Genomic DNA, 27,055 nt, shown 5'->3' with positions numbered 1-27,055 from the left:
TTCTGAAATGTGTTTCAGATCTAGAGTTGGCTGGAGTAATTATGCCAGTTCCAGTTCTGGAACAGGTGCTGGGGTTTTACTCAAATCTCTTCATTGTACCAAAGAAGGAGAATTCCTTCAGGCCAGTTCTGGATTTAAAAATATTGAATCGTTATGTAAGGATACCAACATTCAAAATGGTAACTAAGGACTATCCTGCCTTTGGTTCAGCAAGGGCATTATATGTCCACAATAGATTTACAAGATGCATATCTGCATATTCCGATTCATCCAGATCACTATCAGTTTCTGAGATTCTCTTTCCTAGACAAGCATTACCAGTTTGTGGCTCTGCCGTTTGGCTTAGCAACAGCTCCAAGGATTTTTACAAAGGTTCTCGGTGCCCTTCTATCTGTTATCAGAGAACAGGGTATTGTGGTATTTCCTTATTTGGACGATATCTTGGTACTTGCTCAGTCTTCACATTTAGCAGAATCTCATACGAATCAACTTGTATCGTTAATTCAAGAACATGGTTGGAGGATCAATTTACCAAAGAGTTCGTTGATTCCTCAAACAAGGGTAACCTTTTTAGGTTTCCAGATAGATTCAGTGTCCATGACTCTGTCTCTGACAGACAAGAGACGTCTGAAATTGGTTTCAGCTTGTCGAAACCTTCAGTCTCAATCATTCCCTTCAGTAGCCTTATGCATGGAAATTCTAGGTCTTATGACTGCTGCATCGGACGCGATCCCCTTTGCTCGTTTTCACATGTGACCTCTTCAGCTTTGTATGCTGAACCAGTGGTGCAGGGATTATACAAAGATATCTCAATTAATATCTTTAAAACCGATTGTACGACACTCTCTGACGTGGTGGACAGACCACCATCGTTTAGTTCAGGGGGCTTCTTTTGTTCTTCTGACCTGGACTGTGATCTCAACAGATGCAAGTCTGACAGGTTGGGGAGCTGTTTGGGGGTCTCTGATAGCACAAGGGGTTTGGGAATCTCAGGAGGCGAGATTACCAATCAACATTTTGGAACTCCGTGTAATTTTCAGAGCTCTTCAGTCGTGGCCTCTTCTAAAGAGAGAGTCGTTCATTTGTTTTCAGACGGACAATGTCACAACTGTGGCATATGTCAATCATCAAGGAGGGACTCACAGTCCTCTGGCTATGAAAGAAGTATCTCGAATACTGGTATGGGCGGAATCCTGCTCCTGTCTAATTTCTGCGGTTCATATCCCAGGTATAGACAATTGGGAAGTGGATTATCTGTCGCCAAACATTACATCCGGGCGAATGGTCTCTTCACCCAGAGGTATTTCTTCAGATTGTTCAAATGTGGGGACTTCCAGAAATAGATCTGATGGCTTCTCATCTAAACAAGAAGCTTCCCAGGTATCTGTCCATATCCAGGGATCCTCAGGCGGAGGCAGTGGATGCATTGTCACTTCCTTGGAAGTATCATTCTGCCTATATCTTTCCGCCTCTAGTTCTTCTTCCAAGAGTGATTTCCAAGATTCTAAAGGAGCGTTCGTTTGTTCTGCTGGTGGCTCCAGCATGGCCTCACAGGTTTTGGTATGCGGATCTTGTCCGGATGGCTACTTGCCAACCGTGGACTCTTCCGTTAAGACCAGACCTTCTTTCGCAAGGTCCTTTTTTCCATCAGGATCTCAAATCCTTAAATTTGAAGGTATGGAGATTGAATGCTTGATTCTCAGTCATAGAGGTTTCTCTGACTCCGTAATTAATACTATGTTACAGGCTCGTAAATCTGTATCTAGGAAGATATATTATCGAGTCTGGAAGACTTACATTTCTTGGTGTTCTTCTCATCATTTTTCTTGGCATTCTTTTAGAATTCCTAGAATTTTACAGTTTCTTCAGGATGGTTTGGATAAAGGTTTGTCTGCAAGTTCCTTGAAGTGACAAATCTCTGCTCTTTCTGTTCTTTTTCACAGAAAGATTGCTAATCTTCCTGATATTCATTGTTTTGTACAGGCTTTGGTTCGTATAAAACCTGTCATTAAGTCAATTTCTCCTCCTTGGAGTTTGAATTTGGTTCTGGGGGCTCTTCAAGCTCCTCCGTTTGAACCTATGCATTCGCTGGATATTAAATTACTTTCTTGGAAAGTTTTGTTTCTTTTGGCTATCTCTTCTGCTAGAAGAGTTTCTGAATTATCTGCTCTTTCTTGTGAGTCGTCTTTTCGGATTTTTCATCAGGATAAGGCGGTGTTGCGAACTTCATTTAAATTTTTACCTAAGGTTGTGAATTCTAACAACATTAGTAGAGAAATTGTGGTTCCTTCATTGTGTCCTTATCCTAAGAATTCTAAGGAAAGATCGTTGCATTCTTTGGATGTAGTTAGAGCTTTGAAATATTATGTTGAAGCTTCTAAAGATTTCCGAAAGACTTCTAGTCTATTTGTTATCTTTTCTGGTTCTAGGAAAGGTCAGAAGGCTTCTGCCATTTCTTTGGCATCTTGGTTAAAGTCTTTGATTCATCATGCTTATGTTGAGTCGGGTAGAACTCCGCCTCAAAGGATTACAGCTCATTCGACTAGGTCAGTCTCTACTTCCTGGGCATTTAAGAATGAAGCTTCGGTTGATCAGATTTGCAAAGCAGCAACTTGGTCTTCTTTGCATACTTTTACTAAATTCTACCATTTTGATGTGTTTTCTTCTTCTGAAGCAGTTTTTGGTAGAAAAGTACTTCAGGCAGCTGTTTCAGTTTGATTATTCTGCTTATAATTTCAGTTTTTTCATTCTAAGATTTAAACTTTGTTTTGGGTGTGGATTATTTTTCAGCGGTATTGGCTGTCTTTATTTTATCCCTCCCTCTCTAGTGACTCTTGCGTGGAAGATCCACATCTTGGGTATTCATTATCCCATACGTCACTAGCTCATGGACTCTTGCTAATTACATGAAAGAAAACATAATTTATGTAAGAACTTACCTGATAAATTCATTTCTTTCATATTAGCAAGAGTCCATGAGGCCCACCCTTTTTGTGGTGGTTATGACTTTTTGTATAAAGCACAATTATTCCAATTCCTTATTTTTTATGCTTTCGCACTTTTTTCTTATCACCCCACTTCTTGGCTATTCATTAAACTGATTTGTGGGTGTGGTGAGGGGTGTATTTGTAGGCATTTTGAGGTTTGGGAAACTTTGCCCCTCCTGGTAGGAATGTATATCCCATACGTCACTAGCTCATGGACTCTTGCTAATATGAAAGAAATGAATTTATCCGGTAAGTTCTTACATAAATTATGTTTTTTTTTGTTTAAACTAGTCACCACTACACCCTATGGTTTCTCCTTTTTCTTCCTAACCTCCGGTCGAATGACTGGGGGGTGGAGCTAGAGGGGGGAGCTATATGGACAGCTCTGCTGTGTGCTCTCTTTGCCACTTCCTGTTAGGAAGAAGAATATCCCACAAGTAAAGGATGAATCCGTGGACTGGATACACCACAAGAGAAAGTAATTTATCAGGTAAGCATAAATTCTGTTTTTTAAGTGATAGGTCAAAAATGAAATGTGCATGGGTGCATTTCTATGTGAAATGGAAATATTTTTACAGTATACAAATAATTTAGTTTTTCTACGGCATACGCACATTTGCTGTGAAGGCCGTGCACCAGTATTCAGACACTACACCAGTGGTTTCTTGTATGAAACAAAGTAAAGTCTTCACAGAAGCAATACACACAGTCTTCTGCTCTCTGAGCTTGAATACTAGTGCACAGACCTTCACAGGATATGTGCATATGCCACAGAAGAAGTATTTTAGCTGATTGCAAAAATGCTTATTTCAAATGTATGCACATTTCATTTTTGACCTTTCTAGTTCTTTGTGTAACAAAAGGCTTAATAGTTAAAATGAATAGAACTAGGTATAATATAATCTGATGAGCTATGCTTGGCATATACTGTATATAGCTGTGTAGTAAAGTATGGTAAATAAAGAAGCCATTTCTGGTTCTGAGAAACCCACAACCATTACAAGCTTGTACTCTTCTTTGCTTCCACAAACCTCTTTAAATTGACACTGTCATGTGATCCTATGCTTTCTTTTGTTAGAACATTTTAATAAAAAAAACTTGCCTTCCTTTTACTATGTGTTTAACCCCCCTGTCCAGCTGCACATGTGTATGCACCAATCACTGACACAATTCACATGTATTCGTGCTCATTATTGGCTCATTTGCCTTTGGCACAGGAGCACAACTATTATGCTTGGATTAAAAACACACAGGGAAAAATATGTTTAATTAAAATGAATGTATTTTATACATTATAGTTTAATACTTAAATACCTTTTAAATCTGCCCCTATGTATCTGATAATTACTCTCTTGGTTTTACTCATTTTATCAGAAGGAACCAACTAACAGATTTGTGCGTTCTGTCTAATCTAGAACCTAATCCAGTGCCTGGTGTTACATTGTCTTCAAGCTTTTTGTTCCATAGGTTTCATACATCTCTAATTATGGCCAGCTGTGCATTATACCTTAACCTCCTACCTCTAGACTTGATCCTATTGGTCATTGTGTCCCTGGTCTTGGGTTATGTTGACAGCCACAACAATTACACCAGTTCGCCAGTCAAATTTACCCTCTCCCTCCTGTCCATAATGCCCTTGTCCTACTACATCGGGATGGCAATAGCAAGGTAAGTGACCCCAGGTGTTCAGTATCTCTGCCATAAAATGCAGCAGCAAATCAGATAATTATTGTAAAATAGATTTGTTTCATAGGATGCCAATACGTCATAGCAGATACTTTTGGACATAAATACTGCAACATCAGAGGCATTTATAAAGGTTTTTATTGACTTAATTCATGCCCAGGTTATTATAGCAATTTTTATTTCTTTGATTTATTTGTCATTTATACACTGATTGTGATACTTATTTTCGCTTATTACAAAATGTGCCAGAAGGCAATAGTTTTTTTTAATATCTTAAAGGGACATTCTAGTATAAAGCTGCAGGCGCTTATTCCTCACAACATGCAATTTTTGCATTATTGCTGCTCCAACTTTGTGTTTAACCCCTGCAGAAGGATTAAACCTAAAACTTGTCCCACTTTGAAGCAGCAGAGAACTGCAGCCCTTTTTAGAGTGCGATTTTTGCACTAGTATGTCACTTTATTATACATGCACTGCACATTCAATGAAACTCATTAAAGGGGCAGTGAACTTGGATATAGAATAGTGGGGGGGGGGGGGGGTTATTTAAACACTAATGTTTGACTGAAAGGTATAAAAAACAAAAACACAAAACAAAACCCAAATAAGTTGTTTAACTGTAACCTGAAACTAACACAGGTTTATCAGTTGTTAATTTTGAGAAGACTCATTGGCTGATGCAGATGCTCCTGCGGATAGTACACAACAAATACAGCTGTACTAGCTGCAAGTCAAATTTAAAGGGACAGTACTCCAGAATTAAAAGATCCCTTAACACATTCCCCAGATTTGCATAATCAAGTTATATTAATATACTTTCCATCTAAAGGGGAGGAGAGTCCACAGCTTCATTCATTACATGTGGTAATTAAGAACCTGGCCACCAGGAGGAGGCAAAGACACCCCAGCCAGAGGCTTAAATACCTCCCCACTTCCCTCATCCCCCAGTCATTCTTTGCCTTTCGTCACAGGAGGTTGGCAGAGAAGTGTCGGAAGATTCGGAGTAGTCTCTTATGAAGTGTAGTACTCTTCGCAATGGGACTGGAGTTTTAAGTAGTCCTCTCAGTGAGAGCTTGGGTGAATGTTAGTCTGTAGATGCAGGTAGTCTTTCTGTGAAACCATCCCGACTCATTCTAACAGCTCCATAAGCAATCAATGTTGACGAGTTTCGCTGCCTGCTTTCTTCACTCAAGTCCATGTCAGGAGCGACGCTACTACTCTGTCACACTTGAGAGGCCGTGTTCCTGTTCCACAGCATAGATTCTGGTAAGATTGTTTCATTTTTTTTTTTTTATACATGTAATGAAAACTCAGAAGACAGGGTCAGTGTGATACCGTTTTATCTTTATAAAATCAAGGGTTAATATCCCTGTTAGGGGGATTATTGAAAAGGGGGGGTTGTACATAATATTGTTTGTCATTGCTGTGATATGTGTGAGATGAGGCTCTGGCAATGGGTGGACATTTAGTTTCATTTCCGGGAGTATTTGAGCGGTCGTTTTTGGTGCGTTTTTCTCTCTAGTGCAGGGGCAGTCCTGCGAGGCATTCCTTCTGACTGGGTGTGGCTTATTCGACTTCCTCTCCTTGACTGGCGGTTGCAGAAGACTTAATGGTTTCTGTGGTCCGGGTCATAGGAGGTTGTGAGTGCCCCGGCCATTGGAGGTTATAAAGGTGCCATTTTATTTATATTATATCTAGTCTATAATAAAGGCGCAAGCCATGGAGGACTCTGACGCGTTAGAGGGTACTCCGTCTTTAACAAAGTCTAGTACCTGTGTTTATTGGTGAGGAGGTTCTGGCAGAGCCGTCTGCTCAACTATGTTCCACATGCCTTGATAAAGTTACGACATCTAGAAAGAATAGTATGTCTAGTACTACTGAGCTGTCCACCTCTGATGGTTCTCCGTCCAGTGAGGTGCGTTCGTTACATTCATCTCCGATTACACATGCAGCGCCTCAGGGCAGACTATTTCTCCTACGGAAGAGATCCGTTGGTCGCCAGATTTTGCGGATCAACTGCAAAAGGCGGTGTCTAAGGTGATTAGTGCCTTACCTCATTCTGCTAAACGCATGGTAAAATATAGCGATCCGACCCAGGGGTCATCTACTCCATTGGATATTTCGGAAGACGTTCCTTCTGTGTCGGAGTCTGTCATCTAAAGCTCCAACTGCAGAGGGAGTCTGACTTTAGATTTAGGATGGAAAATTTACGCTTTTTGCTGAAGCAAGTGCTGGCTACAATCGAGGTTCTGGAAACTAAACTACCGGAGGAACCTTAGACTCCTAAGCATGATAAAGTACATGAGGACAGGGTGGTGCCCCAGACCTTCCGATTTCCTGTTAAGATGGCTAACATTAAGAATGAATGGGAGAGATTAGGTTCTTCCTTTTCCCCTTCTTTTAAGAAGCTGTTCCCTGTCCCCGAATCTCAGCTTGAGCTATTGGGGACTGTCCCTAAGGTGGATAGGGCTATCTCTACGCTCACGAAGCAGACAACGATTCCCTTTGAGGATAGTTTCGCTAAAGAGCCCATGGATAAAGTTAGAGAACATGTTAAAGATGTTTCAACACACAGGGTTTGTTTTTCAGCCCGCAGCGGTTGCCGCAGCTGCACCATATTGGTGCGAATCTGTCTGACATGGAGAGGGAGACTCTCCTCGACGAGATACAGGAGAGAATTAAGGCCCTGAGGGTGTGATGCCGATATGCAAATTAATTGCCTGAACGCTAAGGTGTCATGGTTTTTCCGTATTAGCACGCAGGGCTCTGTGGCTAAAGTGGTGGTCTGAGGACCTGACCTCTAAGTCTAGACTGATATCCCTTCCATTTCAGGGAAAGATCATATTCGGTCCAGGATTGGACTCGATCATATCAACAGTTACGGGAGGCAAGGGCGCAGGATAAGGTTAAGCCTAAGAGACCTACTTTTTGTCCCTTTCATGCGGACAAGGCCCAACGGCAACAGCCCGCCGCAAAAGCGGATCATTCCAAGGGCACTTGGAAGCCAGTGCAGTCTTGGAATAAGCCCAAGCAGAACAAGAAGCCCGCCGAAACAGTCGGCATGAAGGGGCGGCCCCCAACCGGTCTCCGGACCAAGTAGGGGGCAGATTATCTGGTTGCAGGACGTTTAGGACCCTTGGGTTCTGGAGGTTGTCACCCAAGGATACAGGATAGGGTTCAGATCTCATCCGCCCAGGGGCAGACTCCTCATGTCAAATCTGTCTTCCAGACCAGAAAAGAGACTCCTTTCTAGAATGTGTGAGGGATCTCTCTTCTGAGTAATTGTACCAGTACCCCCAGCAGAAAGGTGTCTAGGGAACTATTCAAACATTATCGTGGTCCCAAAGAAGGGCACCTTCCGCCCGAATCTAGACCTAAAATGTTTAAACAAATTTCTGGCTGTTCCATTGTTCAAAATGGAAACTATCAGATCTATTCTGCCCCTAGTTCAAGAAGGTCAGTACATGACGACAATAGATTTGAAGGATGCCTACCTTCATGTGCCAATCCACAGGGATCACTTCAGGTTCCTGAGATTTGCGTTTCTGGACCAACATTTCCAGTTTGTGGCTCTTCCCTTTTGGTATGGCAACAATACTTGTGGTGGCCAGATCCAGAGGCATTGCATTGGTGCCCTATCTGGATGACATCCTAGTCCAGGCGCCGTCATTCTTGCAGAAGATCACTCGAGGGCCCTTTCTTTTACTCCAATCTCACGGTTGGAAGATAAACTCAGGAAAGAGCTCCATGATTCCCAGCAACAGGGTGGATTCTATATCCATGAGAATATTTCTCATAGATCAGCAACGCAGGAAGATTGCGTCCTCCGGTCTTGCCCTTCAGTCCTCCTCCAGTCCCTCGGTGGCTCAGAGTATGGAGGTGATCTGGCTCATGGTGTCCAGCATCAATGTCATTCCATTTGCCAGGTTCCATCTCAGACCTTTTCAGTTGTGCATGTTGAGTCAGTGCAACGGCGATCATACAGACCTATCCCAACAGATTTCTCTGGACGATCGGGCGAGGGACTCCCTCTATTGGTGGATCTGTCCAGAACTGTCCCAGGGGACATCCGTCCTGGGAGATTGTGACCACGGATGCGAGTCTTGCAGGATGGGGAGCTAGTTTGGGGTGCCAGGATGACACAGGGAAAATGGTCTCTCCTCCCAATCAATATTCTGGAGCTTTGAGCGATCTACAATGCTCTGAAGGCATGGCCTCTCCTGGGGTCTTTCAGCTTCATCAGATTCTAGACAGGCATTACAGGCTTAAATCAACCACCAGGGGGGATGAGAAGCTCTCTAGCAATGAGGGAGGTTTCTTGGATTTTGGAATAGGCAGAGTACCACAGCTGCTCGCTCTCAGCAATCCACATTCCGGGTGTGGACAACTGGGAAGCGGATTTTCTCAGCAGACATTTCTTCCATCCATGGGAATGGTCTCTCCATCCCAAGGTGTTTGCGAAGATTTGTCACAAGGGACACCGGAGATAGACCTCATGGTGTCCAGACTCAATTGCAAGCTACCCAGATACGGGTCGTGGTCCAGGGATCCCCAGGCAGAGCTGATAGATGCCTTAGCGGTGCATTGGGGGTTCATCCTAGTTTACATTTTTCCACCGTTGCCACTTCTACCTCGTGTAGTGGCCCGCATAAAGCAGGAGCAAGCTTTGGCTATTCTGATTGCTCTGTCGTGGCTGCGGAGGATGTGGTTTGCGGATCTGGTGGGGATGTCATCATCTCCTCCATGGAGGTTACCCTGTCGCAGGGATCTGTTAGCTCAGGGTCCCTTTCAACATCAAAATCTAGATTCTCTGAGGCTGACTGCGTGGAGATTGAACTCTTAGTCTTGGCCAAAAGAGGTTTTTCCTGAGAGTGATTGATACTCGTTCAGGCTAGGAAGCCGGTCTCTCGTCGCATCTATCATAAGGTGTGGAGGACTTGTCCTGGCGTGAGAAGCATGGATATCCTTGTCACAAGGTTAAGGTATCCAGGATTCTGTCCTTTCTCCAGGATGGGTTGGAGAAAGGATTTGCTGCCAGTTCCTTGAAGGGACAGATATCGGCATTATCTGTTTTGTTGCATAAGAGGCTCGCTGAGCTTCCTGATATTCAGTCTTTTTTTTTTTCAGGCTCTGTCTAGAATCAGGCCTGTTTTTAGACAGTCCGCTCCTCCCTGGAGCTTGCACTTGTTTCTGAAGGTGTTTCAGAGGGTTCCGTTTGAACCTATGCACTCTATTGACATTAAGATTCTTTCCTGAAAGGTTCTCTTTCTGTTGGCTATTGCATGGGCTTGCAGAGTTTTTGAGTTGGCGGCCTTGCAATTTCAGCCTCCTTATTTGGTCTTTCACGCTAAAGCAGTTTTGCGCACTGTTTTTGGATTTCTTTCCAAGGTGGTGTCTAACCGTAATATCAATCAGGAAATAGTAGTTCCTCCTTTGTCCTAATCCCTCTTCATAACTTGGAGAGGTTACTTCATATCTTGGACGTGTTTCGAGTTTTGAAGTTTTATCTTCAGGCAACAAAGGATTTCAGACAATCTACTTCTCTTTTTGTTGTGTATGCAGGGAAGCGCAAGGGGCAGATGGCCTCTTCAACTTCTTTGTCCTTTAGGTTGAGGAGCATGATTTGCTTAGCCTATGAGACAGCGGGACATAAGCCTCCTCAGAGGATCACGGCTCATTCAGCTAGAGCTGTGGCTTCTTCTTGAGCCTTCAAGAATGAGGCCTCTATGGAGCAAATTTGTAAGGCAACTACCTGGTCCTCCTCACATACTTTTATAAAATTTTACAAATTTGAAGGTTTTGCTTAGGCGGAAGCAGTTTTTGGAGAGGTTTTACAGGCTGTGATGCCCACTGATAAGGGTCCACCTCCCTTTTGCCCTCCCGTTTTTTCATTGTGTCCTCTAGAGCTTGGGTATTCCCACAAGTAATGAATGAAGCTGTGAACTCTCCTCCCCTTTAGATAGAAAACATAAATTATGCTTACCTGATTTTATTTCCATCGAGGGGAGGAGAGTCCATGGTTTCCGCCCTTTGCTCCAGTCGGCGGGTCAAAATTTTTTAGTTTTTGTTCTTCTGGCACCATTTATACCCTGATATTTCTTTTACTGTTCCTTGTTCCCTCGGCAGAATGGCTGGGGGATGACGGAAGTAGGGGAGGTATTTGAGCCTTTAGCTGTGGTGTCTGCCTCCTCCTGGTGGCCAGGTTCTTAATTCCCACAAGTAATGAATAAAGTCGTGGACTCTCCTCCCCTCGATGGAAATAAAATTCAGGTAAGCATAATTTACCTCTGTGATTACCTTTTATCTAAGCCTCTGCAGACTGCCTCCTTATCTAAGTTCTTTTGACAGACTTGCATATTAGCCAATCATGACTGGCTCATAAATAACTCCCACGGGAGTGAGCACAATGTTATCTTTATATGGCACACATGAACTAGCGCTGTCTAACTGAAAATCTGTCAAAATGCACTGAGATAAGAGGCGGCCTTTAAGGGCTTATAAATTAGCATATGAGCCTACGTAGGTTTAGCTTTCAGCAAAGAATACTAAGAACAAAACAAATTTGATGATAACAAGTAAATTTGTTTAAAATGAAATGCCCTATCTGAATCTGGTACATTTTTTACTTGACTGTCCCTTTAACAACTTTAATATTTTGTTTGTGTTTTTTTAATACTGTGATTAAATGCTGTTCTTCCTCATGAATGTTTTTTTTTTTTTTTTTGGCCCTATAAAGGGATATGAAACCCCAAATGTTTATTTTATGATTCAGGGCATGTGATTTTAACAACTTTAATTTACTTCTATCAATTTACCTTCTTCGCGCTCTATCTTTTTTTTGAAAAGCAGGGAAGTTGGCTTAGAAGACAGCCCATTTCTGGAGCACTATATGGCAGTAATTTCTTTCATGTAATTGGCAAGAGTCCATGAGCTAGTGACGTATGGGATATACATTCCTACCAGGAGGGGCAAAGTTTCCCAAACCTCAAAAATGCCTATAAATACACCCCTCACCTCACCCACAAATCGGTTTTACAAACTTTGCCTCCTATGGAGGTGGTGAAGTAAGTTTGTGCTAGATTCTACGTTGATATGCGCTCCGCAGCAGGTTGGAGCCCGGTTTTCCTCTCAGCGTGCAGTGAATGTCAGAGGGATGTGAGGAGAGTATTGCCTATTTGAATGCAATGATCTCCTTCTACGGGGTCTATTTCATAGGTTCTCTGTTATCGGTCATAGAGATTCATCTCTTACCTCCCTTTTCAGATCGACGATATACTCTTATATATATATATATATATATATATATATATATATATATATATATACCATTACCTCTGCTGATTTTCGTTTCAGTACTGGTTTGGCTTTCTACAACATGTAGATGAGTGTCCTGGGGTAAGTAAGTCTTATTTTCTGTGATACTCTAAGCTATGGTTGGGCACTTTTTTATAAAGTTCTAAATATGTGTTTAAACATTTATTTGCCTTGATTCAGGATGTTCAACGTTCCTTATTTCAGACAGTCAGTTTCATATTTGGGATAATGCATATGAATAAATCAATTTTTTTCTTACCTTAAAATTTGACTTTTTCCCTGTGGGCTGTTAGGCTCGCGGGGGCTGAAAATGCTTCATTTTATTGCGTCATTCTTGGCGCGGACTTTTTTGGCGCAAATTTTTTTTTCTTTGTTTCCGGCGTCATACGTGTCGCCAGAAGTTGCGTCGTTTTTTTTGCGCCAAAAGTGTCGGCGTTCCGGATGTGGCGTCATTTTTGGCGCCAAAAGCATTTAGGCGCCAAATAATGTGGGCGTCTTTTTTTGGCGCTAAAAAATATGGGCGTCACTATTGTCTCCACATTATTTAAGTCTCTTTGTTTATTGCTTCTGGTTGCTAGAAGCTTGTTCACTGGCATTTTTTTCCCATTCCTGAAACTGTCATTTAAGGAATTTGATCAATTTTCTAGTGCTGGATCTACCAAAGTTAAGTGTATTTGCTGTAAATTTGTGGTATCTGTTCCTCCAGCTGTTTGTAATGATTGTCATGACAAACTTGTTAATGCAGATAATATTTCCTTTAGTAATGTTACATTACCTGTTGTTGTTCCATCAACATCTAATACTCAGTGTTCCTGTTAACATAAGAGATTTTGTTTCTAAATCCATTAAGAAGGCTATGTCTGTTATTCCTCCTTCTAGTAAACGTAAAAGGTCTTGTAAAACTTCTCATTTTTCAGATGAATTTTTAAATGAACATCATCATTCTGATTCTGATAATGATTCCTCTGGTTCAGAGGATTCTGTTTCAGAGGTTGATGCTGATAAATCTTCATATTAAAAATGGAATTTATTCGTTCTTTACTTAAAGAAGTCTTAATTGCATTAGAAATAGAGGATTCTGGTCCTCTTGATACTAAATCTAAACATTTAAATAAGGTTTTTAAATCTCCTGTAGTTATTCCAGAAGTTTTTCCTGTCCCTGATGCTATTTCTGAAGTAATTTCCAGGGAATGGAATAATTTGGGTAATTCATTTACTCCTAAACGTTTTAAGCAATTCTATCCTGTGCCATCTGACAGATTAGAGTTTTGGGACAATATCCCTAAGGTTGATGGGGCTATCTCTACTTTTGCTAAACGTACTACTATTCCTACGGCAGATAGTACTTCCTTTAAGGAATTGAATCCTTTCTAAGAAAAGCTTACTTATGTTCACGTAATCTTCTTAGACCTGCTATATCTTTAGCGGATGTTGCTGCAGCTTCAACTTTCTGGTTAGAAGCTTTAGCGCAACAAGTAACAGATCATAATTCTCATAGCATTGTTAATCTTCTTCAACATGCTAATAACTTTATTTGTGATGCCATCTTTGATATCATTTGGGTTGATGTCAGGTATAAGTCTCTAGCCATTTTAGCTAGAAGAGCTTTATGGCTTAAAACTTGGAATGCTGATATGTCTTCTAAGTCAACTTTGCTTTCCCTTTCTTTCCAGGGTAATAAATTATTTGGTTCACAGTTGGATTCTATTATCTCAACTGTTACTGGAGGGAAAGGAACTTTTTTACCACAGGATAAAAAATCTAAAGGTAAATTTAGGTCTAATAATCGTTTTCGTTCCTTTCGTCACAATAAGGAACAAAAGCCTGATCCTTCACCCACAGGAGCGGTATCAGTTTGGAACCATCTCCAGTCTGGAATAAATCCAAGCCTTTTAGAAAACCAAAGCCAGCTCCCAAGTCCACATGAAGGTGCGGCCCTCATTTCAGCCCAGCTGGTAGGGGGCAGATTACGATTTTTCAAAGAAATTTGGATCAATTCAATTCACAATCTTTGGATTCAGAACATTGTTTCAGAAGGGTACAGAATTGGCTTCAAGATGAGGCCTCCTGCAAAAAGATTTTTTCTTTCCCGTGTCCCAGTAAATCCAGCGAAGGCTCAAGCATTTCTGAAATGTGTTTCAGATCTAGAGTTGGCTGGAGTAATTATGCCAGTTCCAGTTCTGGAACAGGGACTGGGGTTTTATTCAAATCTCTTCATTGTACCAAAGAAGGAGAATTCCTTCAGACCAGTTCAGGATTTAAAAATATTGAATAGTTATGTAAGGATACCAACAAAGGACTTTCCTGCCTTTTGTTCAGCAAGGGCATTATATGTCCACAATAGATTTACAGGATGCATATCTGCATATTCCGATTTCATCCAGATCACTTTCAGTTTCTGAGATTCTTTCCTAGACAAGCATTACCAGTTTGTGGCTCTGCCGTTTGGCCTAGCAACAGCTCCAAGGATTTTTACAAAGGTTCTCGGTGCCCTTCTGTCTGTAATCAGAGAACAGGGTATTGTGGTATTTCCTTATTTGGACGATATCTTGGTACTTGCTCAGTCTTCATATTTAGCAGAATCTCATACGAATCGACTTGTGTTGTTTCTTCAAGATCATGGTTGGAGGATCAATTTACCGAAAAGTTCATTGTTTCCTCAGACAAGGGTAACCTTTTTAGGTTTCCAGATAGATTCAGTGTCCATGACTCTGTCACTAACGGACAAGAGACGTCTAAAATTGATTTCAGCTTGTCGAAACCTTCAGTCTCAATCATTCCCTTCGGTAGCCTTATGCATGGAAATTCTAGGTCTTATGACTGCTGCATTGGACGCGATCCCCTTTGCTCGTTTTCACATGCGACCTCTTCAGCTCTGTATGCTGAACCAGTGGTGCAGGGATTACACAAAGATATCTCAATTAATATCTTTAAAACCGATTGTACGACACTCTCTGACGTGGTGGACAGATCACCATCGTTTAGTTCAGGGGGCTTCTTTTGTTCTTCCGACCGTGACTGATTTCAACAGATGCAAGTCTGAGAGGTTGGGGAGCTGTTTGGGGGTCTCTGACAGCACAAGGGGTTTGGGAATCTCAGGAGGTGAGATTACCAATCAATATTTTGGAACTCCGTGCAATTTTCAGAGCTCTTCAGTCTTGGCATCTTCTGAAGAGAGAATCGTTCATTTGTTTTCAGACAGACAATGTCACAACTGTGGCATATATCAATCATCAAGGAGGGACTCACAGTCCTCTGGCTATGAAAGAAGTATCTTGAATACTGGTATGGGCGGAATCCAGCTCCTGTCTAATTTCTGCGGTTCATATCCCAGGTATAGACAATTGGGAAGCGGATTATCTCAGTCGCCAAACGTTACATCCGGGCGAATGGTCTCTTCACCCAGAGGTATTTCTTCAGATTGTTCCAATGTGGGGACTTCCAGAAATAGATCTGATGGCTTTTCATCTAAACAAGAAACTTCCCAGGTATCTGTCCAGATCCAGGGATCCTCAGGCGGAGGCAGTGGATGCATTATCACTTCCTTGGAAGTATCATCCTGCCTATATCTTTCCGCCTCTAGTTCTTCTTCCAAGAGTAATCTCCAAGATTCTGAAGGAATGCTCGTTTGTTCTGCTGGTGGCTCCAGCATGGCCTCACAGGTTTTGGTATGCGGATCTTGTCCGGATGGCCTCTTGCCAACCGTGGACTCTTCTGTTAAGACCAGACCTGTCACAAGGTCCTTATTTCCATCAGGATATCAAATCCTTAAATTTGAAGGTATGGAGATTGAACGCTTGATTCTTAGTCAGAGGTTTCTCTGACTCCGTAATTAATACTATGTTACAGGCTCGTAAATCTGTATCTAGGAAGATATATTATCGAGTCTGGAAGACTTACATTTCTTGGTGTCTTTCTCATCATTTTTCCTGGCATTCTTTTAGAATTCCGAGAATTTTACAGTTTCTTCAGGATGGTTTGGATAAAGGTTTGTCTGCAAGTTCCTTGAAAGGACAAATCTCTGCTCTTTCTGTTCTTTTTCACAGAAAGATTGCTAATCTTCCTGATATTCATTGTTTTGTACAAGCTTTGGTTCGTATAAAACCTGTCATTAAGTCAATTTCTCCTCCTTGGAGTTTGAATTTGGTTCTGGGGGCTCTTCAAGCTCCTCCGTTTGAACCTATGCATTCACTGGACATTAAATTACTTTCTTGGAAAGTTTTGTTTCTTTTGGCCATCTCTTCTGCTAGAAGAGTTTCTGAATTATCTGCTCTTTCTTGTGAGTCTCCTTTTCTGATTTTTCATCACGATAAGGCGGTGTTGCGAACTTCTTTTAAATTTTTACCTAAGGTTGTGAATTCTAACAACATTAGTAGAGAAATTGTGGTTCCTTCATTGTGTCCTAATCCTAAGAATTCTAAGGAGAGATCATTGCATTCTTTGGATGTAGTTAGAGCTTTGAAATATTATGTTAAAGCTACTAAGAATTTCCGAAAGACTTCTAGTCTATTTGTTATCTTTTCCGGTTCTAGGAAAGGTCAGAAGGCCTCTGCCATTTCTTTGGCATCTTGGTTGAAATCTTTAATTCGTCATGCTTATGTCGAGTCGGGTAAAACTCCGCCTCAAAGGATTACAGCTCATTCTACTAGGTCAGTGTCTACTTCCTGGGCATTTAGGAATGAAGCTTCGGTTGATCAGATTTGCAAAGCAGCAACTTGGTCTTCTTTGCATACTTTTACTAAATTCTACCATTTTGATGTGTTCTTCTTCTGAAGCAGTTTTTGGTAGAAAAGTACTTCAGGCAGCTGTTTCAGTTTGATTCTTCTGCTTCTAATTTCAGTTTTTTTCATTATAAGATTTAAACTTTATTTTGGGTGTGGATTATTTTCAGCGGAATTGGCTGTCTTTATTTTTTCCCTCCCTCTCTAGTGACTCTTGCGTGGAAGATCCACATCTTGGGTATTCATTATCCCATACGTCACTAGCTCATGGACTCTTGCTAATTACATGAAAGAAAACATAATTTATGTAAGAACTTACCTGATAAATTCATTTCTTTCATATTAGCAAGAGTCCATGAGGCCCACCCTTTTTTGTGGTGGTTATGATTTTTTTGTATAAAGCACAATTATTCCAATTCCTTTTTTTTTATGCTTTTGTCTTATCACCCCACTTCTTGGCTATTCGTTAAACTGATTTGTGGGTGTGGTGAGGGGTGTATTTATAGGCATTTTGAGGTTTGGGAAACTTTGCCCCTCCTGGTAGGAATGTATATCCCATACGTCACTAGCTCATGGACTCTTGCTAATATGAAAGAAATGAATTTATCAGGTAAGTTCTTACATAAATTATGTTTTTGCAAGATTTTGCAGCACTATTCTATCATGTAGTGCTCCAGATACCTGCCTAAGTATCTCTTCAATAAAGAATACTATTTGAACTAAGTAATTTTTATAATAAAAGTGGAATCTTTTCTAAAATTGTATGCTCTGTCAGAGTCACAAAAGAACATTTTTGGGTTTCATTTCCATTTTTAAGGTAATAAAGATTTTTCTCTCCTTCCAATAAAGTACAGCTGAAAATGTGATTAAATATGAATGATTAACCTATTAAACTGTAGATAGATAAATATAAAATTACTGGGAGGTGAACTATGCATTTCTAAAGGTGTAGAAATCAGTCATTTTCTGATATAACTAATCAAGTTATTCTAAAAATAAAACCTTTTATGTAGAAAACATGATTTCTTTCCGATGGCATATAGAGTCCACGATTCCTTTCAATTACTGTTGGGAATTCCACTCCTGGCTACCAGGAGGAGTCAAAGAACTCCTCAGCAAAGCTTAAGTATCCCTCCCACTTCCAGTAATCCCCCATTCATTCTTTGCCTTTGTACATCAAGGAGGTGTGTGAAGATGGTGTTTCCAGTCTCAAGGAGTTGAGACTCTCTGTGACTTTCCTTTTGTCTGAGGGCTGTCTTTTGTTTATGAACAACTGGACAGCAACCTCTTTCCAGAGATGTTTCTTAGTCCTGTGCCTTTAAGGACGAAGCTTCCCGGGAACAGGTTGGTAAGACTTCTTCTTCTTTGTCTTCATTGCTTGTCCTTTTTATTTTATTTTATTCCTGACAATTTAGCCTTGCGGAGGTTTTTTTTCTTTTTTAGGAGAAAGGTGCTTCAACTGGTGGTGCCTTCAGTTTAGGTACGCCTGCCTTTATTTCTCCCTCCCTGTCAATTCTGTGTCCTCTCTGGCTTGGGTATTGGTTCCCAACAGTAATTGAATGGAATCATGGACTCTTCATGCCATTGGAAAGAAAACAAAATGTATGCTTACCTGATAAATTCTTTTCTTTCCTGGCATGGAGAGTTCACAACCTGCCTTTTTTTTAAGGCGGTTATTCTTTCTTTCATGTAATTGGCAAGAGTCCATGAGCTAGTGACGTATGGGATATACAATCCTACCAGGAGGGGCAAAGTTTCCCAAACCTCAAAATGCCTATAAATACACCCCTCACCACACCCACAATTCAGTTTTACAAACTTTGCCTCCTATGGAGGTGGTGAAGTAAGTTTGTGCTTGATTTCTATGATTTCTTCTGATAAGCGCTTATAAGCATTCTGAAGCCCAATTCCTCTCAGAGTACAGTGTTTGTCAGAGGGATGTGAAGAGGGTATTGCCTATTTAATTTTTTTTAAATGGTTTTTCTCACTGAAAATTTGTTCAAAGGTTCTGTTATCGGTCGTAGGGATTCATCTCCTACCTCCCTTTTCAGATCGACTATATACTTTTAGTCAAACCAGTACTAAAAATCAGCAGAGGTAATGGTATATCTGCTATATGTGGATTGGGTGTCTTTCGTTAAGTATATATCATTAAAGACGCTCTTGGCTATGGTTGGCGCTTTATGCATTTATATAAAGTTTTAAATATATATATTTACTTATATTTGCCATGAGTCAGGTCTATGTGTATTTCACTTTGCAGTCTGGCAGTATCATTATGGGAATCCTGTTTTAGGAAGTTTGTCTTACCTAGGGTATTTCCATTTGACTTGTTTTTTCTTTTAAAAACGTGCGGGCAAATTAGGCTCGCAAGGGCGCAAAATGCTACTTATTGCGTCATTCTTGGCGTGAGAATTTTGACGCGAATGTGAGTCTGGCGCAAGTTCATCATTTCCTTTTGCGTTGTGCGTCATACTTGCCGCCAAAAAATTTAGTTTTATTTTATCTCGCTTCCTATATGCTCCTTGCCTTCTTTATGCTCAGAGGGCTATCATTTTTCTTTTTTTGGCATTTGTATTTTCTTTTACAAGATACGATGAGTCCACGTGTTTCATCCTTGTGGGATATCGCCTCCTGGTCATCAGAGCATCACAGCAGAGCTGTATATATAGCTCCTCCATTCCCTCCCACTCAAGTCATTCTCTTTGCCTGTGTTAGTAAGATAGATGGCAAAGTGAGGTGTTAGTAAAAGATTCTTCAATCAAGTGTTTATTATTTAAGTAGTGCCTCTGAGTGCTACTTTGTGCTGGGGTGTAACCTAGACCAGATCAGTCTCTTCAGTACAAAAAGAGAAACATTTGGTGGTTTTAAAGCAATAGGAACTGGTGGAACATAATTCTCCTTTGCCTCCTATACCTATTTTCTGCTCTAAATACAGATAGCCTAAGCACTTTTAACTCAGGCTGCTCTTTTGTCCACAGGGCTATGGGAGGGAGAAGTCCTCTGAAAACCTGCTGGACTACCATGCTGTCGCAGCGTTCCAGGTAAGTGCTAACTTTCTAATTTCTGGGGACACAATCCACGCAGAAGAAAGTGACACTGCACTTCTTAAGTCCCTTTTCAAGAGCTGAAGACAGGACCTTATGGTTACAGCCTTGGTCTGTGGATGTGTCTTCTAAGACTAAGCTCCTTACTATCCCTTACAAGGGTAAGATCTGTTCAGTTCTGCTCTGAAGGGGATCATTTCTGATATCTCGGGCTAATTCCGTAGCATAGTGGGCATTAATATTGCATATGAAGAAGGTACCCTGGGTTCAATACCCTTTAACATATTCTCCCGCAGGATAAGACAGTGAAAACATCCTAAGCCTGCATGGAGGCCCAACCCTTCTTGGAAGCCCAGGCAAACCAAGAAGTCTGAAATTGGGACTAAGTCAGCGTGAAGGCATGCCCCCGATCTGAGGCCGGATCTGGTAGGGGGCAGACTATCCCTTTCTTGTTCAGGTTTGGGTGCAGGATGTTCAGAATCCCTGGGCTTTGGACCATTTCCAATCTCTAAGGTTTGCATTTTTAGCAAACATTTTCAGTGTGTGGCGTTGCCTCTCGGCCTGGCCACTGCTCCAAGAATATTTACAAAGGTGCTGGGATCTCTTCAACTAGGCAGATCCCAGCCTGGTGTTATCCTTCCTGTGTACTCATGGGTGTAAGATAAATCTGGAGCAATGCTCCTTGTTTCAGAGTAAAAGGGTAACCCTTCTAGGGACCATAATAGATTCCCTGTGGATATAAGTTTTTCTGATAGAGGTCAGGTAAACAGAGTTGTTACATACCGGTCATGCCCTTCAGTCCGCTCTCCGGCCTTCGGTGGCTCAATGTATGGAGGTAATTGGGCTGATAGTGGCTACAATGGATATCATCCCTTTTGCTTAGTTCCATCTCAGACCTCTACGGCTAAGCATGGTCAGGCAATGGAACGGGGATTATTCACACCTGTCTCATCTGATAACTCTAGATCAGGAGGCAAGGGATTCTCTTCAGTGGTGGTTGTCTCTGGCCCTCTGTCCCGGGGAATCTGCTTTCGCAGGCCGGCTTGGGATTTTGTGACAACGGACGCCAGCCTTCTGGGGTGGTGAGCTGTCTGGAACTCCCTGAAGACTCGGGGTCTTTGGACTCTGTTAGAGTCAGTTCTCCCTATAAACTTTCTAGAACTGATAGCGATTCTTCATGCGCTTCTGGCCTGGCCTTGGTTAGGCGCAGCCATATTTATCAGGTTCCAGTCTTACTATATAAACTTCTGTGGCTTACATCAATCATCAGGGGGAACAAGAAGTTCTCTAGTGATGACAGAAGTATCCAAAATTGTTCAATGGGCAGAGACCCATTCTTGTTGACTGTCAGCGATCCACATCCCGGGAGTAGACAATTGGGAGGCGGATTTCTTGAGCAGACAGACGTTCCATCCGGGGGAGTGGGAACTACATCCGGAGTGTTTTCCAAACTGATCCTCAAGTGGGGACAGCCGGAGTTGGATCTGATGGCATCTCGAAGGAATGCCAAACTTATAAGATCCAGGGCGTTAATTGACACTCTGGCGGTTCCTTGGAACTTCAATCTAGCAACAGTTTTTTCTCTATGTCCCAAGCCTTAATGGCGTCTCAATCTCCAAGAGGTGTGTTTTGCATACAGAATTGAGCCCAGATATTCTCTATGGTATCTGGGCCTTCATCTGTTTTCCTTTTCTCAGGGAAAGTGCAAAGGAACATTTATAATTCAGAATTTGAAGGTTTCTGTTTCACATTCTGTGATGGTTTCGGTAGTTTCTGAGGGTGAAATCTCAGACCTGGACAGTATAATCCTTTCATCTGAGGTTGAAGTTGTATGCTACAGATTTAAGCCTGAACACCGTGATGTTAAAGGAGGGTCTGTGACATCTGCTTTTCCTTATTAAAGTGGCACCTCTCCTGGTCATCCTATGGGTCCAGGCACCATCCTTCTACAAGCAAGATCTCATTGAAGGTTTTTGTTGTCTCTTCATTCCACGAATGGAAGTGGAGCTGGAAAAGAGCTCCCTTGTCACAGCTTCATTGGTTTTCTGCTTAGGATTTATGTTTGAATGGACTATTTTCTATAGGAGGTCAGGAAGGCCTAGATCCTTCCTCTTGCCGCCTCCTGTCCACGGTTCGGCCTTAATGACTCTGGATCAGATTCCGTTAGAGAGTTCAGCAGTTCTGCATGCTCAGTCATTGGAATGGGGCTGTCGACACGTCTTTTTCCCGTGGTGTTTTTTACATAAGTGCTCGGTTGTCAGGCGAGAGGTAGGGGGATCGCTGTCCGCATTCTAGCGCAAGGAGGTTGGTCCTGGGAGTAGTCTCCTCTCCTCCATCAGTTGGAGTTGGTTATGTTTTACAATGCTCTGATGGTTTGACCTCAGTTGTGTCTTGCCCATTTTGTCGGGTTCCAGTCTGACAACATATTTTCTGTGGCTTACATCAACTTCCAGGAAGGAACTCTAGTTTCTCAGTCACGTAGGAAGGTGCTCTGTTATTGCCCATTTGCCATCCTCATTACGGGAATGGAAAATTGGGAAATGGATGTGTTCTCCAGGTTCTCTTCCAAATGGGGATTCCCAGATTTGGTTCTGATGGGGTCTTGTCAGATCTCAAAGTTCCGAGTTTGGCTCGAGGTCAAGAGATCATTAAGCCTTCTGATAAATGCTCTGGCAGTTCCTTGGAACATCAGGTTCATATCTTCCTTCTCTGTCTCCTTCCACAAGTTCTCGTTTGGATCTTGTAGGTTTTATCCTAACTCCTACGTGGCCTCGCAGGACCTGGTAGGCGGATCTAGTAGAGATGTCGTCTCTACCTCTGTGGAAGTTTACGCTGAGGAAGGATCTTCTGCTTTAGGGGTATTTCCATCATACAAATTTTGTTTCTCTGAAGCGGTCTGCTTGGAGATTGAACGTTTGTGTTAGGAAGATTATCTATAGGATCTGGCAGGATCTCAAGGATCTTATCTTTTCTCCAGGTAATCCTTGATTGGGGGTTATCTGTTTGTACCCGAATGGGTCAGATTCGGTTAATTCCACTCTGCTGCTCGAGTGTCTGGCGGATGTTCAATCCTTTTATCTGGTCCTGGTTCGAATCGGGACTGTTTAAGTCAGTTGCTCTCTTGGAGCCGTATCCTTTTTCTTAAAGTTTTTTCTTCAGGCTCCGTTTGGGCGTATGCATTCCATAGATATTAAATTGTATCTTGAAAAGTTTAATTTCTTCTGCTCAGAGGGTTTTCAAACTCTCAGCCTTGCAGTGTGGTTTTCCTTATCTCATATTTCAGGCAGATAAGGCAGTTATTAGTACCATGTTTGGGGTTTTTCTTGAGGTTGTTTCGGACAGAGATTTTAATCAGGAGTTTGTTTTTCCTTTTCTCCGTCCTAATCTATATTCTCATAAAGATAGTTTGTTGTTCATTTTATATTTTTTACGGGTCTTTAGATTTATCTATAGGCTACGAAGGACTTTCGTCAGTCTTCTGTATTATTGTTGCTTTCTGACATGAAGACCAGAAGGCTTCTGCCACTTCTCTTTCTCTCTGAAGTGTTTTACGTAGGGCTTATCGGACTGCTCAACGGCAGCCTTTTGAGACGCACGCCTCAAGGGTGGTGTTTTTCTTCCTGGGTCTTCTAGGAAGAGGTCTTTGTTGTATGGATTTGTAAGGCGGTGATTTGGCTTTTCTTGGCTTGCCTTTTTCTAAAGTCTATAAATTAGATTAAATTTTTGGGTGAAAGGGTCTTTCGGCAGTGGTACCTTCTGTTTTAAATTACCTGTCTTGTCCTTCCCGTATCATCTGTGTTCTCTTTTTCTATCTTTATTTAAAAAGCAGGAAGGTGATGCATAGGAGCCGGTCCATTTTTGGTTGAGGACCTGGATTATGCTTGCTTATTGGTGGGTAAATTTAAGCCTCCAATAAGCAAGTGCTATCCATGGTGCTGAACCTAAAATGGGCTGGCTGTTAAGATTTACATTCCTGCTTTTAAAATAAAGATAGAAAGAGAACGAAAAAAAAATTAATAGGAGTACATTAGAAAGTTGGTTAAAATTTCATGCTCTATCTGAATCATGAAATACATTTTTTTTGGGTTCAGTGTCCCTTTAAGCTTTGCTGGGGTGTTCTTTGCCTCCTCCTGGTGGCCAGGACTGGAATTCCCAACAGTAATTTTAAAGGAATCGTGGACTCTTCATATACACATATATATATATAGTGTGTGTATGTATTTTATTGGGGGGTCTAAAGTAGATTTATACTGTTCAAAGGGCAGTTGCGACACAGTGTGACTTCGTATCTTACACTCTTGGACAACATCCATGCAGAATAGAATAAAAAAAAGTTTGATAATTTCATTATACTGTGTGTGCTAGTAACTGGTTTTCCCATTTGCTCCTGCTGCCCTCTGGTGGCGCTCTTTAGCATATCAGCACAAAGTAATTTTGCAGTTGGTGCAGTGGTGAATGCGACCTTTGGCTCGATCATTGAGCTGACCTTCTATATCACGGCTCTGATAAAGGGTGCAAGGGAGAATGACAAGTGCTATGAAGAAGTGGTGAAGTCAGCCCTGACCGGCACATTGTTGGGGTGTGTCCTCTTCGTTCCCGTGAGTCCCCCATAAAGCTTTGTTTTATCTGAGCCCAGTTTAATGTTCCTATTAATACCTAAATGTATTAAATGTGTGCACGATATAGATCTAATCTAGTTATTGTTTGTAGATGAACAAAATGTTCTGTGCTATTGGGCCCAGGAGATGTTTCTGTACAAACAAAACCTATTCCTAATACCTACAACTTTCTATTCTTTAAAAGTTTCCTTGACTTGTCAGAAAGTCCACAGATCTTTCACAGCTCCCTTCTGCACCAAATCACATGGTTATGAATATTCTTTATCTTGTAATCAGTGCTGCGTATATGGTGGCGCTTTATAAACAATCTTTCTGTGTGTTTACCTACAGGGACTCTGCATGGTTATTGGGGGTATCAAACATCAAGAGCAAAGGTTTAACAGCAGGTCAGCTGGGGTCGGCTCAGCTCTGCTCTTCATCTCTGTTGGAGGTAAGAACATACTATTTACACAATCACTGGTTTGGTGTATTTGTCGTTGTAAAATGTCACTGTTTTTAGGTTTCCTCTGGATTTAACAAGGAATCGCAATAAATGCTCTGTATATAATGGTAAAATGAAGGTCTTCTCGCGTGCGTGTCCTTGACGGTTATCTAGTAACTGATCGGGAGCGTCTTGTTACTTTCATCCTATTGTTACAGGTGTCTTTGCTCCAACTCTCTTCTCCAAAGTCTATGGGAAGATGGTCTGTGCTCAGTGCCTAAATATTGCCCAGAATGGATCGGAGAAATTCATCTGCCATAACTGTGAGAACGAAATAGTAAGTGATTCTTGTATATTTCTGTAGTAAATGAGAGAATTACCAGCACTTCAGTAATATCCCCAAAACGAGATAGACGCCTTTTTTTATTTAGAAATACAAAATATGTGCAGCTTATTTAAACAAACTGGTGTCATTTTCTTGTGTGCAATGTCTTCTTTTTTTTATACAACCAATGAAACTTGTTATGATTTAACGTTTTGTTGAGATGATCCAACCTTGGCTCTTGGGACACTGTGTATGTTTAAATATAAGATTCTGTTCAGGGTTTATAGTTCATCAGAAATCGCTGCGCCGCGATTTCTTTCTAAGCAGCCAGAGTTTATCACCTTTATTAAAGACATTGCTTTACTATCTGGATTTAGGCTTGTGATGTGGTTTATCTTCTCCTCGTACTGAAATTAATTGATAAAAGAATAAATGTTTTACTTTTAAAGGGTCGTGGTTTTGTGATTCAGACAGTGCATGCTTCTGTTATTTACTTTGTTCCCATGGTATTCTTTGTTGCAGAGATACCTAGGTAGTACTATATGGCAGGAAATAGTGCCATCATCTAGTGCTCGTGCAAAACTGCTTCCATAGGGCTGCGTACACGTGCACACTCCTGAGTTTACCTCCCTGTGTTTTAACAAATGATACCAAGAGAATTAAGGAAATTTAATATAAGTAAATTAGGGAAAATGTTTCGAATTGTATGTTCTGAGAACAATTAAAGATTTATTTAGGGTTTGATGTCCTTTTTAATTTGTTTTGTTGGTTTGTATAAATATTGGTCTTGCCCTGTGTACCCTAAAGAGGACACAAATTCTGTAACTCCGGTTTTCTTTTACTTATTACCTCAGTCAATTATTTACCTTTTTTTATCAATATTGTTGTTTTTGCCCTAAACATATTTTATATTCTGTAACAGTCTTTATTTTATTTAGATGGGAGCAAACAGCACGGCTTTCTACAGCGAGGTGCAGTGAGTATTTACTTTACACACTGGAGTGTTGCTGCTGATTGATTTGTACTGACAATTTGTTATTTTTATTTATTTTTATTTATTTTTATTATTTTTATTTTTATTTTTATTTATTTTTATTTATTTTTAAATTTATTTTTATTTATTTTTAAATTTATTTTTATTTATTTTTAAATTTATTTTTATTTATTTTATTTATTTTTAAATTTATTTTTATTTATTTTTAAATTTATTTTTATTTATTTTTAAATTTTTATTTATTTTTAAATTTATTTTTATTTATTTTTAAATTTATTTTTATTTATTTTTAAATTTATTTTTATTTATTTTTAAATTTATTTTTATTTATTTTTTAAATTTATTTTTATTATTACACCAAAAGATTACGCAGCGCTATACAAAGTTCTAGATCATTGTGCAGATGGATCATCTCAATTAAAACCTACACCAGTTATTGGATGAAAAAACCTTTTACATTCTGCAACCATTTTTATTCCCGTTTTTTGTGTTTTATTTAAAGACCCTACAGTCATCGTTCAGACAGAGCAAGTCCTTAAACAAAAAATCTTTTCATTTACTTCCATTACACAATAGTGCACACTTTGAGGCACCAGCCCCTACTGAGCATGTGCTAGGGTCCATGTGTGATGTGATTGGCCATTGCTTGCAACAAGATACACTGGGCAGGAAAGCTGGATTTAACTTGGACATTTTTAAGAAAAATCTACTACTAATTTGAAATTCAGACCAAGGGGTCCAACAATCCTTTAGAAAAATGCATCTACAAAATTTCCAGTTGACTTTAAAGGGACAGTCTAGTTAAAATGAAACTTTCATGATTCAGATAGGGCATGTAATTTTAAACAACTTTCCAATTTTACTTTTATCAAATTTGCTTTGTTCTCTTGGTATTTGTTGAAAGCTAAACCTAGGTATGCTCAAATGATGGTTTCTTTCCA

The 27,055-nt window shown here is 40.7% G+C and overlaps 1 protein-coding gene across 1 annotated transcript in view; it reads left to right on the top strand.

The window, feature by feature from the left end:
• Positions 1-27,055, top strand: part of LOC128662571 (uncharacterized) — a 249,132-nt gene that overhangs the window by 62,986 nt on the left and 159,091 nt on the right. Inside the window, exons 10-14 of the mRNA XM_053716379.1 lie at positions 4,514-4,655; positions 24,170-24,353; positions 24,705-24,804; positions 25,014-25,132; positions 26,059-26,096. Of these exons, the coding sequence (XP_053572354.1) occupies positions 4,514-4,655; positions 24,170-24,353; positions 24,705-24,804; positions 25,014-25,132; positions 26,059-26,096 (583 nt within the window). The remainder of the gene's footprint in view (positions 1-4,513; positions 4,656-24,169; positions 24,354-24,704; positions 24,805-25,013; positions 25,133-26,058; positions 26,097-27,055) is intronic.

This window comes from Bombina bombina, chromosome 6 (genome assembly GCF_027579735.1).
Source record: "Bombina bombina isolate aBomBom1 chromosome 6, aBomBom1.pri, whole genome shotgun sequence".
Classification (NCBI taxonomy): domain Eukaryota; kingdom Metazoa; phylum Chordata; class Amphibia; order Anura; family Bombinatoridae; genus Bombina; species Bombina bombina.
The sequence above is the reverse complement of the archived record's forward strand: the minus strand, read 5'-3'. Positions and strand labels throughout refer to the sequence as shown.